Source organism: Rhinopithecus roxellana, chromosome 2 (assembly GCF_007565055.1).
Source record: "Rhinopithecus roxellana isolate Shanxi Qingling chromosome 2, ASM756505v1, whole genome shotgun sequence".
NCBI lineage: Eukaryota > Metazoa > Chordata > Mammalia > Primates > Cercopithecidae > Rhinopithecus > Rhinopithecus roxellana.
The window spans coordinates 167,870,986-167,892,090 of NC_044550.1; the positions used below are offsets into that span (position 1 = coordinate 167,870,986).

Below are 21,105 nucleotides of genomic sequence, written 5' to 3' on the forward strand. Positions count from 1 at the left end.
TTTTCACCACATCCTATAAAATCCCACCTGACTTCATTTACCAAAGACTACTCGCCCACCTAATCCACACCTCCACCCCACTCTACAACTCTCACTAGACTCTGTTATTTGTCCAGTAAAACGCAAAAGTCTGGCAAAATCCTCATAGCAAAAAGAAAAAGTTACTGAATCTCTTTTGACTCCAAGGCCTGGTTTCCTTTAGGTCCCCTCACTGACATTTCTTTGGCCCCACAGCATGGGGTACAGGCCGATCTGCATGGCTGGCTATACAGACGTATTATGAAGCCTTTACAATTGACCACACAAACACAATACCACAATGTAGGTCAACTTGTGCACTCAAATGCCAAAGTGAAGCTTATATGGAAGTAAACTACAGACATAAATCTACGAGGGTAGAATTCCACCCAATGATCCTAAAATTATTTCAAGGAATCAATCTCCAAGTATGCATCATGAAATCAGAAGAGCCCAGTTAAGCTTTTGAGGGGGGAGGATAAAGAAGAAAGAAAGAAAATGAAAGACTTAAGAAGCAGCAAAGCTTTCACCAATCATTATATCATTGAGAGGGCTCAAACTACAGATGAAGTTAGAATACAGAAGATTGTAGAAAGGGTATTTAAAATTATTAACTGATCAAAAATTTGTAGTTGTCATTAAAAAAAATACAACTTAGCAATTCAGTTCAGAAAGAAGAATATCCCCAGGAACATACACATCTGTTTAATATTACAAGCCAACTGTCAACATCCTAAGTGAAGTTTTAATTTAATATTTTTTCTTTCTTGATGTTTTACCTTTAATCAATGCCTCATGAGAGTATCAACTTTCTATAAGAAACTGTTAAATATAAAGAAATGTTATTGTAGCATGTTTATAAAATCATAGTTCGAGAACTTTTTATTTTTCCAAAGCCTGACCACAACTTAATTATCTGCAGGACATTCCAGGCTCACAATTGCAAGCTCCAGTTCCCAAGCAATTTTAAACAATATCTACTGTACAGGACAGAGGGTACACAAAAGACCGCAACATGGTTATATTTCCAAAAGTCAGCATTAGGCCCTTTAGACATGGTTTTTATTTTCATTAAACAATATTTGTTTCCTCACTAATCATTAAATGGTTTTCATCACTATTGCCTGCTTTCCTTTCACATGTCAGTTGTTAGCATCAGTGTTTGTGTTCATAATAAATATAAAAGTGACCCACCCCATCATTTAAAAATGAACACACATGATGTCTGGTTCAATAAGTGTTAGAGACTCAGCAACATACTCACAACCTGAATACTGTTCTATTTTAATCTAGACACTTAAAAAAGCATAATGGAGTAATAGACTATAGAGCCCTCTCCTTTATATCAGATTTAAGCTTCGTGCCTGCTTATGTTATTGTGGGCACACAGATCTAATCAGTGGTTCAAGACATTTACTTGGGAAAATGAAAGAAGAGGACAGTAAGTTCATATCCCTGACCATAATGGGAAGGAGTCGAGAATACTGCCAATTCCTATAGATGCATGAGAAAAGTAGCCTGATAAAAGTAACACATTAGAAACTGACTGAAATGCAAAGGAGCAACTCACAGAGCATTGCAGAACTTTAGGAATAATTCTGAGAAAGTAAATTCTAAAAATAAATAAAAGCTGTATGCTATAAAGTATTAGGAACAATAAAAAAACATGTGAAGTGTGGAAGAAACAAAGAAAAGTATATCAAAGTCAGAGGAAAAATTAATCGTCAGTAAAAAAAAAAAAAAAAAAGCTAGTAAATAATCTGGAAAACCTTCAAGAAGTTCAGATACTTGCATTGTTGCATTGGAACTAGTAGAGTTTCCAGAAAATCAAATTATTTAAGTCCAAATAAACTAATTTTGGATTTCGGATTAACTGGCCAGTAGCTATGGTGAGTGCAGAGAGACAGAAATGTACAAACACGTGTTTACTGGCACATGTGTTTATCAAACACTCTATAGCACTTCTTAGGTGCTAAGCACTTTCAAGGTGCTTTACTCACATTAATCCTCCAAAATTAGGTACTACTTTATTCCCATTACATAGATGAGGAAATGAGGTTACATATTTTACCCACAGATCAGCCACAGGTGATAGAGCCCAGAGTCCATGCTTTTAACCATCAGGGCACAAATCTTTCTGGGTGACATTACTTCTAATCCAAGCAAAAGCAAGCCTATTACTTGGAGGGATCCACAGGCCTAAGTTCTCCATAGCTGCCTCCTCGGACTTCTTATCCTCTGCTGGCTTCTCAAATGTAGTCTTTTCCCAGGGACTACTCTGAGGCCCTCTTTTCTTCTCACCTGAAATTTCCCTTGGGCGATTCCACTCTTTCCTTAAGGCTTCAATCTCCATTTACATTCTGATGTCTTCTCCATTCTAAATTCCTGGCTTAGAAATCTTTCCTCCAGTACATTTTTATATTTACAACTGCCTGGGAAACGTGTCCCTTGGGTGTTCAGCAGGCACCTCAAAAACTACAAAACGGAACTCATCTTAACTACCTACCTAGTTATCCACAATGAAAACCTCAAAGTCATCTATAACCATTGATTTTCATCTCCTACATTGAACAAGTCCCAGCTCTTGTCAAATATATCTTGAGTCTACTCCCTGGCTCTACAGTAATGAGCTGAGTTCAGGTCCCTGCAGTATCCTGACTAGACTTGATTACTGCAACAGCTCAACTGGTCCTCCTCCTTGCTGCCAGTCCTTCTCACCTCTGCCGAATCCACCAACTGCCAGAAGAATGATCTTTCTCAAATACATACCTAATCACGTTAGTCTCCTACTGAAAACTTTTTATAGCTCACCATGGCCTTCAAGATAATGCCATTCCTTTCCCATTCTAGGGGAATCCCTTTTTACCCTTCAAGGCTTAACTCAAAACTCACCTCTCCTGTTATGCCCTCTCCCTTTAACCCCTCCCACTGAGGTCTTCACTTCCACCTGTGTCCATATACACTTTGATAGCAGCACTTATTAGAACATGCTTTAGTTATGTGCCTCTAAGTCTATTTTTTCCCTAGATTATGCGTTTCTCAAAATCAGACATTGTCTCACTCATGTTTGTACACCCAATACCTAACCTAGGTGTATACCTGGCATATAGTTGGTGCTTAATAGTAAGTGACTACAAGTGAATGAATAATTCATTCTCAGAGATACCCTCAGTTCAAAGTGATATTTATAATGTCTAAAGCAGAGTGAATGGGCACAATTTTTAATGCAATGTACATCTCTTGTTGGCCACCCACATGCATTGCTACCCTCCTTCTGGGAACAGTTCCCCAAATTTCCTTTGGAAACAATTCTTCCCTGATTCTCAGCTAAAAATGTATTGAGTGGAAGTAATATTCTGTGTCAGATGCAGAGCTGGGTCCTACCTTTCCCTGGCAACAGGAGTGGATTGAGGATAAGAATATCACTCAATTTGAGCCCGTAAGAGAAAGTGAATCCCAGTCAAGGAAAGAGCCTCTCTCTTCCTCTAGAAGGGGCATTAATTATGAGAAAGTGAGGTCTGCCAAGTGCTGCAGCTCAGTGGCTGCCACAACACAAGGGCGTTAGAGGTGCCTTAAAGGAGAGGCCAACACTGTGTGTGCAAGAAAGAACACAGGGAGTAAGAAAAACCAGACCTGTGGTGACACTGTTTGGTTCACCGAATCCAGCCATGCCAGAGGTTAAGTCATACCACCAGACTTTTCAGTGATATAAATCAATAATTCCTTTGATCACTTAAGCTAATTTGCATTGGGTTCTCTGTAACTTATAACCATAAGACTTCTGATAAAGCAAGTTAGTGTTTATGGGAAGAAAATCAAGCTACACATTTGAAGAAATGTACAGAAAAAGGAGACAAACAGGGAGAGGGTGAGAGTGGACTGCAAATTAAATTTGATAGGCTATGAAGGAAGGAAGGAAGGAAGGAAGGAAGGAAGGAAGGAAGGAAGGAAGGAAGGAGAAAGAAGAGAAGAGAAAAGAAAAGAAAAGAAAAGAAAAGAAAAGAAAAGAAAAGAAAAGAAAAGAAAAGAAAAGAAAAGAAAAGAAAAGCTAACAAGGTACTCTACAACACAAACAGGAGAATGAGATTCCAGATGTGGAAAGAAAGCTTTCCATTCCAGACAGCATCAGTCAGGCCCATATAGGGGTATCCTGTGGTACATTTATGAAAAGAATAAAGTTTTATAAAGAGCTAGAAAAAGAAATAAAAAAAAAACCCAATGTTTCTTTTTGAAAAGGCCTTTATGAGAAAAAAGAAAAGACTTTGGGATAATTTAATCTGGAGAAAGCAAATCCTAGAGGCAATTTAACTTATTGAAGGGTTATTTATAAGGAGGTGACTAAACAGCTGTTCTCCAATTTCACAGGGAAAAGAATGACAGGAAATTGATTTAAATTTCAGTATGAAGCTCAAGGCAGGCAAAGGAGAAGTGCTTGAGGGAGAACTGTTAATGATGAAAAAAACTAAATGGAAAACTGGATTTTTATGGCTTTTAAAAGATGGAAAATTACCTATGTTGATTCTTTTAGTTTGGGGGTAAAAGTACTAAACAAATATTTGAGATGTGCCTTCTGTTCATTTATTCAAATGCCATGTATGAATCCTTACTACGGGCCAGATGCTCTGCAAGGCACTGGGAATACAAAGACCAAGAAAATATGGTGTCTGTTCCGTCTAAAGGCTATGTTACTGGGTACAAGAGTCACTGTGCTAAATACAAAGAAGCAGGAAAATAGAGTCCTGCTCTCTCCTTTTCCATCCCCCATGCCGAAAATAAGCCCCAAAATCAACAATATCATTTGAGAGATAACACAATAGCAGCTAAAAGGTTAAGTGACAATGTTATTATTAAATAAAAACACAAAATAATAAGGCAAGGGATGTCACAGGCCATACATATTTCCATAGTAAGGAATACAGGCAGTGAATGCTTTCAATTCAGGAGGAGACTAGTATAGGCTAGAATGTGCCTTTCAAGACCAATGGAATTTGAGAAAGTGAAGGACAGCAAACAGTCCAGGCAAGAGAAACAGCAGGAACCAAAGAAGGAGGCAAGAAGCTGAGGGGACTGCTAACAGAGCAGTGTGGTGAAAACTGGTGGGATGATGGAGGAAGTGTGGGGTTTAACACTGGAAAGGTGGCTAGGCTAGCTTTATAAAGACCAAATATCTCAGAATCTTTGCATGGAGAATGAGTGGCACTATGAGTGCTTCTGAGTCAAAGTAATGATGAAAGCAACATTTTCCGCACAGTGGCTTAGCGTGGAGAGGGACTGAGGGCTCACCGTTACTGTGTCAGCTCAGGCACAAGATGGTAGGAGTCTGAACTCCTATGGTAGCAGCAGAATGCGTGAGATGGAGAGAAAGTGCAAGTGCTTATTCACTTAATTCATTTCCAAATACTATGTACTGAACTGTGCTCTGTGCTGTGAGGGGAACGGAACACAGTGTGTATCTTTTTGGGCTTGGTAATTAACTGGATAGAGGAGGACAGGAAAAGGGAGAATGATAGATGTAACTGCAGTCAGGGTAGAGGAGCTCTCTGGTGAGTTCAAATTCCTAAATTTTTATTCACACAAGCTGGAACAACAACAAAATGTCAAAATGTAAACAGGAAAACCAACCATCCCAATATACCACTTCATGTGTACCATGGAAGATGCCGATTTTATTGCAGTTGAGTCAATGGAAAAGTATAGAAGCAAATATGCTTGCACTGGTTGAACTGTGCCAAGTAATGAATATTTTTAAAGACTTCTGAAGCCAGGCATGGTGGTGTATATGCATAATCCCAGCTACTCAGGAGGCTGAGGCAGGAGGATGCTTGAGCCCAAGAGTTTGAGGTCAGCCTGGGCAACACAGTGAGACTCTATCTCCAAAAAAAAAAAAAAAAAAATTGAAAAAATAAAAAAAGACTTCAAAGATAGGTAGAAATAAGGCATTTTTTTAGGACTGAAATGTTTCCAGATTTCATCTTTTGACATAAATAAGATATATTCACAGATTTTCCATCATTTACCCACAGATAGGTATTTAGAAGCTTTCAGGAAATTCATCACCTCTCCTTGATAGCTCTTCTTTTTTCTTCCTTCTCTTAATTTAATTTTGATTTAACTTCCTCTTGTCATTGCTTGCTTACAAATCACTGCCTCTGTGTCTGGAGCCAATTAGGGCTGCAAAGTACCCCACAATGCCTTCATCTGAGGACCAATTTATATATATTTTCTTATTTCAAGAGGTAGAGTTAGCCTGTAACTCCAAAAAGTTTCCAATCAACCATCACATTCTATTCTTTGGAAAAATATGCTTCTCTCCACAGTTAAGAAGAAGACATCAAACTACATATATTTTGCAAGAATATTTCCTTTCTACCTGTATAAAGATGAAGTGTGCTTTGGGAATTCACTTGCAAAAAAAGGGTTGAGTGTGGGTAATAAATGCTTAATAGCAGTAACATTTTAAAAATCTTCCTACCAGTTAAAATTAAATGTAATTTCCTTATTACTTTAATGGAAACCTTTGGAGTTGAAGTATTTAACTAGTCTCTTTTACATCAAGTGTTCATTATATAATTCTCTTTTAATATTAGGTATGCAAACTGTCCATTGACAGAATAAAAACACACATTTCCACTGAAACAAAAACTGGAGAAGGACAAGGCAGATCAGATTCAGAATCTGATAATGGGTTACAGATTCCATTTCAGTTCAGATTTACAGTCAACATGCCACACAGTCATTTACCAGGTTATATTTGGAGGGAAAGTATGAACTGCCACATCACTGAGAGAAAAATCTGTGTAAGCCTAAAATACCTGACTTTTCTCACTGTAATGCTGAGCCTAAGGAAGAGAGGTAGAGAAAAAAAGTATACACATATATAATTATATACATATACATATATACACACACACACATATATATATTAAAAACTACCTTAAATTAAAAGGCAGTGATGATTTGGCCCAAGTTCTGGGCATGGGGAAGACTTCTCTTTGCCACTGTCTTTCAGGGTCACCCTGAGTGAGGCTGCAATGCTGCCTTGTCCATTGCTGGCTGGTTCTAGCCTACTAGCTAAATCATCCTAACCCCCAGGATGCTAGACTTATACAGGGGAAAAATTCTAGAGCTGGTGGACAGACACCTAACCTCAGTCATAGGCTGTGGATGCAAAGCCTCTACCCAGTTCCCAAGCCAACTCCTCTTTTCCAGCCTTCCCATCTCCTGCTGGAGCCTCCCATTAGTTGACCCCTATCAGAAGCCAGGGGGTAAGGAAACCCCACTATGCAGCCCATAAACATCAGCCTCTTGATGTGATCCCCAATACTGGAGGTGGGGCCTGCTGGGAGGTGTTGGATCATGGGGGTTGATCCCTCATGAATGGCTTAGCGCTGTCCTCTTGGTGATAAGTGAATTCTTGCTCAGTTCATACAAGATCTGGTTGTTTAAAGAGTCTGGGACCTCCCCCTTCTCTCTTCTTGTTCTCTCTCACCATGTGACACTCCTGCTCCCCCCTCAACTCCTGCCATGATTATGAGCTTCCTGAGGTTTCACAGAAGCAGACGCCGATGCCATGCTTCTCGTACACTCTGCAGCATCATGAGCCAAAATTAACCTCTTTTCGTTATAAATTACCCAGCTCCAGGTATTCCTTTATGGCAATGCAAAAAATGAACGAATGCAGGTTGTGTGGCTAAACCACACCTTTTGGAGTGAGGCCCCCAGGTACTAGGAGAACTGCCTGCTGCTGGCTCACAGCCGAGTGAATCTCAAGCAGTAGGAAGGTGCCTCACCCAATGCTAGAGCCCTTCCCTGGGAGAAGCCCACAGACAATGGCTGGCCAATGCAGTGGTTAAAAAGCCCTGGCCCTTTGCCTCAACTGGGCAATTCTAAAAAGCCATTTCAGCTCCAGAGATCTCCATGGAACTGACTGTTTAATGAACAAATAAAATTTAAAACTGGTATCCCAACAACAGAAAAGGGAATTACAATTTTTCGAATGTCTATAACCCATAAATTGGGTCTCCTTCCCTCTCAATGATTTTACTAACTAAAACCGCAAATCCTTTTCCCTTTTCCCCAAAAGTAAACCTCAACACTTATCTTTAAGAAATGCATGGTCAGCTGGGCATGGTGGCTCACGCCTGTAATCCCAGCACTTTGGGAGGCCGAGGCGGGAGGATCAAGAGGTCAGGAGATCGAGACCATCCTGGCTAACATGGTGAAACTTCATCTCTACTAAAAATACACAAATTAGCCGGGCGTGGTGGTGGGTACCTGTTGTCCCAGCTGCTTGGGAGGCTGAGGCAGGAGAATGGCGTGAACCCGGGAGGCGGAGCTTGCAGTGAGCCGAGATCTGGCCACTGCACTCCAGCCTGGGCAAGACTCCGTGTCAAAAAAAAAAAAAAAAAAAAAATGCATGGTCACATGGTAATTGTTGATTAAAAGAAAAAGTTTGGTTTGGAAGCAGCCGTATTTCCCCAAAAGCTAGTCAAGCACTTTCAAATATATAATGTATGCACCAAAATATGCTCCTTAAAGACAGCAGATGATGTGATAACACACTAAGGAGCAAGTCCCCAGAGGCTTGGTCTGTGGAATGCCAAGTGGAGCACAGTTCCCAGCCTGGGACACACTTGCCACAGGACACCTGTGCATGCCCAAGAGCTGGGAGGCAGCAGGCAACCCGAGAAGCACAGCACACACGTGCCATGACTACTCATCTCACAGCACCAGGGACGTCATCCTGGGAGATAGCTTAACCTTCTGAACCTCAGTTTCTTCTGAATAAAGGAGCCTAACTTGAAAGGATAGTCAAATAAATTATAGAGCTTTTAACAAAGGGCCAGGTAGAGTAGGTGCTCAACAAGTGGTAGCCATTATTATCATTTATTATGCTTTAGAATAACAACCAGAAAGTTAAGACATCAATGCAACATTTGTGGATCATTTTCTCATATAGGTTAAGAAAGTCTAGACTGGAAATTCAGCTGAGATACAGGAAAATTATTCCCTTTACAAAAGATTTTACCACAGACTTCCTTAAAATAGCCCCCACCCCCTTCACTGCACATTTAATATAGAATTAGATATTGCTTACTCATAATATTTTTCTAATCAAAAGCTATTAATTCTCCATTTCCTACCACAGCAAATAAAAACTCGTCTGCCAGGAGTTTCACTTGTTCTGTTTTGCTTTTCATTTCAAAAGTATCTGTGCTCATTAAAGAAATTCTGGATGATAGAAGCAGAAAAATAAATCACCCAAGTCCCATCACTCAGAAAAAGCCATGGTTAACATTTTGGTGTATTCCCTTCCAGTCATTTCCATGCCTAGAGTTTTTTGGGTTTGCATACATAGTTTTAATTGTAACTGGTTTGGGTAGTTATTTTTTTAAGCTAACATAATAATATAAGCATATATTAATTACATATAATAATATATAATTCTCATGTCATGACATACTCTTCAGTATATCACATTTACCTAACAATTTCTCTATACTTGGGAATAATGCTAGTGTCTCTCTGTAAGGCACTTGTGACAGCTGCCATCACTATCATCATCAAAATCATTATCATTGTATTATTAAGGCTGCTGCTGTTCTGTGAACATTTCTAAGGCTTCGTGAAAAAAAGAAAAGAAAAGAAAACAACCCTTGCTCCTGCAAACTTCGTTATTTTTTTTTTTTTTCCCTAGCTGGAGTGCAATAGCACAATCTTGGGTCACTGCAACCTCTGCTGCCCGGGTTCAAGCAATCCTCCCAACTCGGCCTCCCAGGTAGCTGAGATTATAGGTGTGTGTCACTACGGCAGGCTAATATTTGTATTTTTTTTATAGCGATGAGATTTTGCCATGTTGCCCAGGCTGGTCTCGAATTCCTAAGCTCAAGCGACCCACCTACCTCAGCCTCCCAAAGTACTGGGATTACAGGCATGAGCCACCATACCCAGCCAAACTTTTAAACTCAGAAAGACCTCCCACTTCTACAAAGTATGTCAACATTTATCTTCATTTTTTTCAGTTTTGTTGTTACAGTTAAATCTTTAGTCCATCTAGAAATTTACTTTAATGTATGTATGAAACAAGGAACTAAAAATTTATTTTTTTTCCCAAAGTGCTAACCAATTATGCACAATCACTGAATAAATCTTCCTTTTCTTACTGATTTACAACACATCCTTTAGCATGGATAAAACTGACACACACACACACACCCCGGACTAATGGGTTTCACTAAAAAATTCACATATGCATATATTATTTTTTGGTGCTAAAATGTCTTAGTATATGTGCTGCCAAAGCGAGCACTAAAGTAATAATTGATGTGTTGACAACACTTTTCTTCACTTCCAGGTATACAATACATGTTTCTATTTGCCCAAATCTTCTGTATCTGTCTATAAAATGTTGCAGTTTGTTTCAACTAGGTCATTTACATTTCTTTTTAAGGTTATTACTAGAAACTCTTTTGGCTGCTACTGTAAATGTTTCATTATATTCTAAATGGTCATTAATTAGATATAGGATCACCATTGACGTTTGCCCACTAATGTTATACAATGGCTCTCAAAGCCTCTGTATTCAGGCCATAGCACCTCCCCGTTTTCACACTGCTGAGTAAGAAGCCCCCACTGGCCTTGTTACGCTGGTTTCCTTACTGTCAATGAGCACATCAGGCTCATGTTCACCATCCATCCACTTGACTTGCTCTTCAAAGATCTGCTCCCAGGTCAGTCAAAGCTTTCCTAAGTAGTCTGCCTCTAATTACATGCCTTTTTCTATACTCAACCAGAACTGATAATAAGTTCTAAAACATTTAATACTTTCAAATAATGTAGCAATAATTTTCCTTTTATCAATATTAGGACATTCAAATTTTTACATTTGAGAAAAGATTAAAGAAAAAACAAACTATATTTTTTGTCTTTTTTAAGAGGCTATGATCAATTTCAAACAAATTTAGTAAAAAATATAGTTTGCTTAAAATACTAATAAACTAGAAGCAGTCTAAATAGCTTTCAACAGGGGTTCAGATAAATCAATTCTTTGTTACTATTTTTAATAGCTATGCAGCCAAATAAACTGGTGGTAAGAGCAATAGATACTGATATTTAAAAATTTCCAAAATATATTGTTTTCTACAATACTGTTATGTAACCCTTCTCTACTCCCCCAAGGAAGGGGGGAGGGCCTGTGGAGAGGGATTACATAACAGTATTGTAGAAAAATCCTGATTTTATTTAATAGAAAAAATGTCTGGAAAGTTAAACACCAGAATTTTAACTGTGGTTATTTCCTGACAGTAGTACTAAATGTGAACTATTTTCTTCCTTATTCTATTTAATGAGCACCTACTAATTTTATAATCAGATTTTAAAATAGTCAACTTCAAAAATGTGCCCTGCTGATAGAAGTCCATTATAAAATTATATAACCAATTTTGAATCAAATACATTTGTGAAAACACACCAAATGCTAACTTTGAAAAAAAAAAAACCAAAAAAAAAAAACAAAAAACTCACTCTTTCAGAGAATCAGGGAAAATATCACAAGGTAATGAGCAGTTATCACTGCAAAAAGTATTTAAAAATATATCTGGGACTTTCAGAAAGAGTTCTGAGTCATGCAACCATCTCATTGAAAAGGTCCTTACGGATTATCTAGTCAAAACCTCTCATTTAAAAAACCAGAAGAGTGACACCCAGAGAGGTTAGGTGAGTTCTCCAAGATCACACAGTAAGTTACTGGCAAAGGCCAAAATTATTTATAATTCAGAACATACACTTTTTAATTCCTGTCTCAATTCCTCTGATTAAGACATGCTGTAGCCTGTTACTTCTGCTAAGACTACAGAATTCACTGCTGGAGAAAATGTCCAAGAAAAGGCAAGTGTTCATTTCACCAGAGTTTTCTTATCATTTGACTATAAATTAGATAGAAATGTTACAATATTGTGAAATGGAAAGTGTCTCTCTCTTGGTTAAATACAGCTTACAAATTCCATGATAAGAACATTTTGACAAACAGACATATGTTAGATGGTGATAAGTGGAAGCTGGCAAACTTTAGTATTCATAGACTTTGAGGATCTGAAAGTCTATAAGAAAGAAAAAAGTATTACCGAGTTTAAAATTTCAACTGTGCTGCAAGCTTTCCATATCTGAGTTATTGGGTTCATTCAATATACCATACTTTCATTCCTCTGGTTTATTCACTTTCTTGTAGAGGAGTTTTGAAGGTGCCTCTTTTTAAGTCAATATTATAAGTAATACGTTGTAAACATAAAATGGTTTTCATACCATAAGCTGTAATTAATATTTGTAGACTTCACTGACACTTTACCCACCAGAGGGAGCCCATATGGATTTCCATGTAGTAAGAGACCACAAACATCAAGTTTATGTGAATTCAACAATCACATTATTCATAATACAATCAATATTATAAAATCACTCAATAATATATTTCTATCCCCTGAAAAAGAGAAAAATTAAATGAAATTGGGCACATAAAGTCCTTAACTGAGTTCCTGACCTATAGCAGAAGCTCAAAAATGACTGAGTTTCCAAAATTTGTATCCTTCTGCACGTTACTTATAGTGCTTACAACAAATTAACTGGTATTCTGACTTACACACAGGTTGATATGAGCTTGGCTGATATCTGCCCTGACAGATGGTTCTAGACCCAATATGTAAATAAATCTGGTTCTTGGGCCTCCAAAATGAAGCCAGCCCCTGACGGGAAGAATTCACTAAAAATGTCACACTGAGAAGACATGTTTCTGAAGCCCTACCCTAGTAGGTGATACACATAATAACTGGTCAACTGCCAACTCAAAAGTGAGGAAAGAGGGAACTCTTTGACACACTCCAGATTCTTCATGGAATGCAGGAGAAAATGAATCAACTATCCCTGAGAATCATGCTTCTACAACATGTGATATAATCACTACCCCCAAGATGAGTTTCATGCAAGAATAAAGAAAGCAGAACTGAGAATAACAGGAGAGAACCTGGCATCCACACAGGCCCTCCTGAGTCTCTACCCCCTTGGACTTCTCGCCACCATAAGGCCCAGCCTAGTGATGGCCGTATTGCTGAGACAGGTCTCAATCTCCATGCAACTGGCTGGGCATAGGTATGTATGCACTGGGTATCTATTTTGTACTCAACTGTCTCCAAGGTCTAAATATGGCAAAGCTGAAGGACCCCACTGAGTTCCAGCTATGTTCTCCAATCCAGATTTATCAGTAAGCACTGCTGCTGGGGAGTTATCCACCACGTGCTGTCTTAATAAAACTTCAGTGTCCACTGGGCTCCTTGGATCTATTCTCTACTATTTAGAATTAAGAAGGAGGCATGAATAACTGGCACCCAACTCTAACCCTGAAAACACTGTTACTGTAATCTTCTACCATTTAACTTTTCCAACCAGAAAACTGGGAATTACTCTACCTCCTCCTCTTTCTATTTCCACTAATTAGTTACTAAGTTTTACTAAGTTTGCTGAGTCTACCTACTAAATACTAAATACCTACTTCATCTATTTTCTCCCACCCAACCCTACTGTCACCAGCCCCTCAGTTTCACCTGCAACAGCATCCTACTTAGCTCTACAGGTCAGTCTTGTTACATTTCAAACCCATCAGCAACACTGCGGATAGTTTAAGATACAAACATGGTCCATTCATGCCTCTGCTGCATAGCCCAGAGCATAAAGTACAACTCCTCAGCACTGCTAACAATGCTCTCATTTAAGAGTTGGCAAATTTTTCTCTAAAGGGTCAGACAGGAAATATTTTAAGTTTCGCAGGCCTTTGCAGGCTATCGCTCTGCTGCTATAGCACGAAAGCATCCTTGGCCTATATTTAAACAAATTAAAATGACATATTCCAATAAAACTTTATTTACAAAAACAGGCAGTGGGCCAGATTTGGCCTGTGGGCCAGTTTATGGACCCCTGCTCTAACCCACTTCAGCACAACCTCATCCCCTGATACTCTGACCCTCACCCGGATCTCCTCTAGAAAAGGGCTCTAGTCACACCAGTCTTGCCGCTGGCCCCCAAACTGCCCTGCTGTTGTGCGCCACTGCCTTTGCTCACATCCATCCTTTCTACCTACATCTGGTGGAATGGTTTTTCTCCTTAAAGGCCAAGTTTGATGATCACTTTGAGATTTCCACTGATTCTCCCCCAAAGAGATTTAGGTATCCTTTATCTATATTTTCAAAGAACAGGGACATATGCCTCATACTTTTCTTTTATGGCCCCACAATGCCTAACACACCAGATGCTCAGTGTTTATTGGATGATGGTATAAATTAATTATTGAATAAATACATTTCAAAACTTACAGTCCTCCTAAGTTTTGGGCAAAATTCAGAAGTGTAATCCACACAAAGGACTCACAATCTCATGAAAACTCTGCAGTGCTGAGCTCTCCTTACAGTACACTTAGTTATTGCAATCCATAAAAACATAGCATCATGAAGCTAAAAGAGGCCCTGGAGAGCATTAAAGCAGTGGTTTTTAAACTGTGTGTCTCTGGGCCCTCTGGTTGGTTCCTTGGGGTTCCTCAAGGAGAGGGCGAAGGTAACAGAAGGGTAGGCTGGCGAATGAACCTTTCTCCCCAAACCTCTCACTCCAGCTTTTACCAAAGTTGCTCCTTATTTCATTAGCTAAAAGGTTCCTGCCACATTTAAAAAGAAATCTGTATTATTCGGCACACTCATGCTGTGTTCACAGCTTGCATTCTAAATCTGCATTGTTTCCTGATCCTACTTCTGTACGGTTTGGCCCTATCTCCTGTCCTTTCTGCCTCTCATGGAATCATTGTACCTGTTGCATGATACTGCTTCTTTGAATCATGCTCCCTCAACTGAAATCCCCTAACTATGATTATACTCAACCCTTGGGTAAAATTTATAACCCAGGTGGTCTCAGCTCAACCTTTGGGTTCCAACACTGGCACACAAACTCAACACTGCCTCAGAAAAGGAAATCAAGGAGGTTCTGGGGAATCAATGCTAAAAAAGTTACAGTTTTTACTCATACCTGAGTTGTTGTGTACCTGTGCCTGCCTTTTCACTAGAGTGTACACGTGCTGAGGGGGGAACTGAATCTTAGTAATAAAATAAAAGCTACTATATACTGAATGTTTACTCCTAATACTGGACTAAGTATAAATGTGCATCATGTAATATTCAAGAATCATGTGAGGATCACACAGCTTTAGAACTGCAATGAGCCTTGGACAGAGATCACTTAGCCCAAAAACTGAGAGAGACACAGTAGATTAACAGTTATTCATTAATTTAAGAAGTATGTACTAAGCACCTGCATCCCTACACTGTTCTAGAAGCTACAGATTCAGTGCTAGCAACACAAAGTTCTTCATTTTCAGAAAACATATATTCCAGTAGACAAACAACAAATAAATGGATATACGATATGCTAGGGGAAGGGACAGAAAAAGGATGCCTCTTTAAGCAGGACATTCAAGGAAGCCCTCATGGAGGCAACATTTAACCAGAGACCTGAGGAACTGAGAAATCAAGCCATATGGAATCTGGGAGAAAAGTGTTCCAGGTAGAGGGATGCAAAGGTTCTAAGGGGGGAATGTGCGTGATGCATGTGAGAAAATGAGAGGCCAGAGTAGCTGGAGTAGAGTGAGCAAAAGGAGCGGGAGAGGAGGTGAGGCCAGAGAGGTAGCAGAACCAGATCATCTGGCTTTGGGCCACTCCAAGAACTCTGAATTTCAGCCAAAGATTCAAGATAATCAATTCCTAAAAATAAGTAAATAAAAAATGAAGTTTAGCTTCCACAAAAGAATGTATTATCAAGAACAAAATCTCATCTGCATGCCTAATCTGAAAATAGAGTTCCTAGCAATTCAGGATCACTATTACCTTATTTAGAATCAAAGTGTCCTTATTCTACAAGAAATCTCTGCAGTTATCTAGTTTAAGCTCTCAATTTTACTAATGTGGAAACTGAGGCCCAGAGAAATCACATGAGCAGCCCACTTACTGGCAGACCTGCGGCTAGAACATGGGTTCCTGCTTTCCTGTCCAGTGCTCTCCAGTAGCCCCTGCTGCCTCTGCACAGCAGTTCGGTGCTGACAGGTTTCTTGGTTACCTGTGTGGTAACCACCCCTGGCACCTGTAACCTTTATAAGTCAGTAAGAGAACAGAAGAGCTGCCACTGTGAGGCATCTCCAGGCCTATCCTCACCCCAGAACCTGTCATTGTAAACTCCTGCATTTTCTAGCTTCTCATTCCCCACGGAGTTAAATACAGCCAGGCAGACAAGGTGAAGGCACATCAGGCACTGTCCCAGGCACTGTGAGGGATGTTTTTGTTGCTTTTGCTTGCCCAGCATTCCTTACTCCCTATTCCCAGACAGGGCACTGCCTTTTCCATGGTTCTGGTGAGGGCTACATAGTATCCAAGCCACCTATTAACCACAGATTGAGGTGGACATAGACCTGACCAATTAAAGAAACATCCCTCTGGCCATAATTACTACTACAAGAGAGAGCTGAGAATCAAGCAGAAACTAGATTTCCTTCCTGGGCTTTACAGATAAGAGTTAGAGAAAGAAGCTCTATCCCTGGATTTTCCAGTTACATGAGCTAAGGCATTTCCACTTTGTTCAGGTTAGTTTACATTAGGTTACTACTAATTGCAATCAAAAGAACTCAGACTCATGTAGGCATCTGCATACCTTTTCTTATTTCATCTAACAACTTTATAAGGTTGCCATTACTCACTCTATTTTAGACATACGGTAACTGAATTAAGTGGCTTCCCCCAGTTTATATAGCAGATAAGACACATTCAAATCCAAGTCTTTCTGCCCCAAGTTCCATTCAGTATTCAGAATTAACCCAAAAAGAAATTCTGGTTTAAAAATTATAGGAAGATGTAGGGGACACGGGGACAGCAGCATTAAACCAGGTCAAAGGACCTGGCTTCTAGTTCTGGCTCTGTCCTATGACCTCAACTGCTATGACTTAAGGCAAATAATTTCATTTATTTAGATGTTAGTTTTCTTATCTATTAACAAAATGAACTCAAGGTCCTTTTGAGTGAAAAACACACACACACACACACAAACAAACCAACATGGGTCTGCTTTAAGCATACAGATTCTACTGTTACCATATGCCAAGTAGATTTCAACTTGAATGGCAAGCCTAATAACAGGTAATGACTCCTGGGGGACAATGTTGCAAAGGATTCCGAGCTTTAGGGATCCATGAAGAAATGAGCATTGGCTTCCATGATTACAAGGAAGAAAAGAAAGTAACAGCTGCATACCTGCCACACATCTGCCATCACTGAAAGAGTTTCACCTTGGCAAAGAAATGCTACTGTCTTTTACAAATGCAGACAGTACTTTGCACCATCACTGATTCATCAGTACCTGCTCAGGATTTTCACTCATTCCTCACACACTTAACTTGGCTCCCCTTTACAAGCAAGGAATGAAAGTGCAAGAAAACTAAGTGGTTTGGAAAATATACCTTGGTGCCACTAAAGAAAATATGTCTAAATGGCCTACATGAGGAGGGGGAGGTAGTTGAGGGGAATAATAATAATTAGTCTGGTTTCTTAAAATATATACATATAGACTACGTGAGTAGGGTAACTCAGAAGCTACCCTACTTAGCTTGTGAGTTAGGTAGGGTATTATCATGTCCATTTTATAGAAATGGAAAATGAGAGTCAGACTCGTCCAAGTTCACCCATTTCTAAGTAGCAGAAGCCAGATTTGAACCCAAAGCCCAGGTCTCTTTCCAATCCCACCATCCTCATTAGTCCCACACTTCAAATGAGTTAACTAATCAAATTCCCATTGCAGAGTGACATATTCATTATTATTTGGAGTTGTTCGAATAATATAAGTTCCTCCCCCAAATAATCTGAAAAGTCGTTACTCTCCATTTGTAATTTAATGGGTAGACATGCATTTGAGTATATATAAATTTAGCAAAATTGAACATAAATGTTTAAAAGAATGATGCAGAAGAAATCAGTCTATTGGTAGGAGGTAGGGAAGGAAGATTTAGTTTCAATGCAATTTTATGAAACTTAATATAACCTTTACAACAGTTCAGTGAGATGGAAACCTGGCATCAGGCATATATTAGAGGAATGGAATGGAAGAACAGAAATCGAACCAAATAAAATGCATCCTAGAAGTAACAGCAAATGCTTCAAGGAAGGCACTTACCAAAAGGCATACTATAACTTATTACATTTCATTAAGTCCGACAACCAGGGCTAAACCTGAATTAGAATATGTGCTTCTGGTATTGACCAGACTTTTCTGTATAAGGAATCCAGGCCGAACAAAATAACAGGCAAACTTTTGACACATCTAATCGTAGTGAAAGCACAGGACATCCATCACTAGCTCTTCTAGTTAAACTTCCCACAAGAGAAGATGGGGAGTGGGGAACGGTTGGAAGAACAGGAGATAATACGCAAAGCAATGACAACATAAAATCAAAATTGCTTAAAAGAATGTATGTTTCCTCTACGTCAGGGGAACAGTGTCCCTGAACAACACAGCCCATGTACTCACTTAAGGTAATGTGACACCTACTCACATCAATACATAGCAGAATTGGAAGTTTCACTGTCACGCGGTCCAAACCTGTGACATATACACAAAGTTCTTCTCAAACATCTCTGAAAAGCAGTCATCACTCTGCTTAATTACTTCCAGTGACAGGGAACTCAGCACCCTATGGGACTGTTACTGTCCCTGAGGCCCATTAACTCAAAAGTCTAAAGCACATTTTCACCACTCAGGGAGAGGTGGAAGTGATCACAGGGCTATCCAAAGGGCTTGCCAACTCAACTGTGCCTCTTGTCTCGACCATTCCCAAATCCCCCCTTTCCCTGAGCAGGACTCAAAATTAGCACAGTGTTTATAAATCAGTGGTTTCAGAGTTAGAAGGTACCCTCACAATGCCAATACTGTGATATTCATACCACAGTTCTACAAAAGGAACCGCAGGAAGTGCTTGGGCCAAACTGGGAGGGAGAGTGTCCTGTTTCTCTTCCTCTCATTTCAACCTAGGAGGCTTCCACTTTAATTTGTTATATATAGAGGACTAAGGTAGTTTTTTAAAAGGAGGAGGAGAAAAAAAAGGACCATTTATAGGTAAATAAACTGAGATCTTAAAACTTGCTTAATGAAATCATATAGCTAACAGTTGCAGGGTTCAGACAACAACCTGGTCTCCTGGCTCCTTCTCTGGTAGTTTCTCTACCATATAACATCTGATGGCCTAAAGGGCAAAATTCAAACTCTGCAGTGATATACAAAGCCCTTTTAAGATCTCTCCCGGTCCAATTTTTATGAGAGTCCCACATACCAGTCTCACTCAAATGTTTATTGAACCAACTTATGTCAGACTCTTACACACCTCCACATCTTAGCGCATACTATTCTCTCAGCCTGAGATGCCCTTCTGCACTGCAGCCAACTAATCCTCTTTCAAGATTTGTTTTGGGCATCATCACCTCTATAAAGCCTTTTCTGATCCTCAGGTAGAACTGACCACATTCTTCTTTGTGCCCTACACAACACTTGCAAGGCTTTATGGCACTTGTTTTATGTCTATGTCCGTCTACTCCACTACTCCTTTTACATCATATTACTCTAACATGAGGCTGGTCAGAAAGTAGGTGCTTCATAGATGTTCATCAATAGGGAGAGTGTGTTCATCTGGTCCAACCCCTTTCTGATGTTTAAGTATCCTCTGCTAACTGTCCTTAATGCATGCATGCATACATTCATTCAAAAATATCTGAGTGTCTATGCAGTGCCAAGTGTATGCCAAGCAGAGTAGGATTTACTGTGAAATTAATGAGGCTTTAGCTTCGGGGTCCCTCACTTCCATCTTCCAAAGCTCTGAATCTTTCTTGGTGATTTTTATTTCTTAAAGACGGCAGACATAACTATATAAACTTTCGGCCCCACAAAACCTAGATCCCTCCTTGTTGTCACGGACACAAAAGGGAACAAGACAAACATCTCTCCCCTCATGGAGTTTTCTGTTTAATGGGAAAGACAGCCATTTTGTTCATTCATTCATTCAACAAACATTTACTAAGCAATGCTATGAGTCATGCATTGTGAGATGAAAACAACACTGTCCCTGCCCTTAAGGAAAAGGTTCCTGTTCCCAGAGAGATGAAGTGACACCTGCTCTGATCAGGGAACAGAAAGTAGTTGAGATGACTGTAACACTGTGTTTGCGAAAGATGACCCTAAACCCGTCTCAAGAGGAACTGAGTCCTACTTATTGCGGAGACAAAGGGAAGAAAGAGTTCGGTTGAATAGGGTTTTTAATCTCAACTGGGGATGGGAGGCAGATAAGTAAAGAGAACAGGCAAATACGGTGTGCTCAGTTCTGCAACAGGAAGCGAAGGACAGTGAGGTTTCCCCTGAGTGCAAGTCTGCAGTGACGGCGAACTCATGACCTCACAAAGCCGCCCGTGCACTTTCCAGATAGAGATTTCTGAGGGTTTCCTTCCTCGTCCATCAACCCCCGCCGCCGCAGGAGAAATCTGTTCCCCAATATGCGTCCCCCTTCCTCAAAATAAGGCTGTTCCTTCCCCAAAAAGCTGTCGGGTCTCTGAGGCCAACTCTCCTGTCCTCCTTGGGGCCACCCCCTTCACACAACGCTTACGGGACGGGGTCTGGTTTGGGGCTCGGGGTACCTGTCGCAGGACTGCCCCCTCCTCAACCCGCCGTTTCCATAGCAACCAGCTCACCACTTCGCGGGCCCGGCTGGAGAAGTCGCCCTTGGGCCGGGGGCTCCGGCGGAACAGCTCATCCCGGCTGCCATCGACCCCGCCGCCCACCGCCACTCCCAGCGCCTTGTTCCGCGTCTTCACGGTCTTGACGCTGGCCCGGAATAGCAGCGTGATGTCTACGGCCATAGCGACCCGTACCTGCAGCCCCACACTGGGCCCGCCCACGTAAGCAGCCGGCGACCGCGGCGAAAACCCGGCCGCTGGAGGACTGGTCCTGCTCCGCACGCCTCCCCACCGGCAACTGCTA

General features: G+C 40.3%; 1 protein-coding gene across 3 annotated transcripts in view; it reads right to left on the reverse strand.

The window, feature by feature from the left end:
• STX18 (syntaxin 18) overlaps positions 1–21,080 on the reverse strand; it is a 122,074-nt gene extending 100,994 nt beyond the window's left edge. For 2 of the 3 annotated variants that reach the window (XM_010357578.2, XM_030923990.1), the window contains exon 1: positions 20,817–21,080. In XM_010357578.2, coding sequence (XP_010355880.1) covers positions 20,817–20,984 — 168 coding nt within the window. In that variant the 5' untranslated portion in view covers positions 20,985–21,080. The remainder of the gene's footprint in view (positions 1–20,816) is intronic. The other variant, XM_030923988.1, reaches the window with a different exon arrangement.
• Between the last annotated feature and the right edge of the window lie 25 nt (positions 21,081–21,105).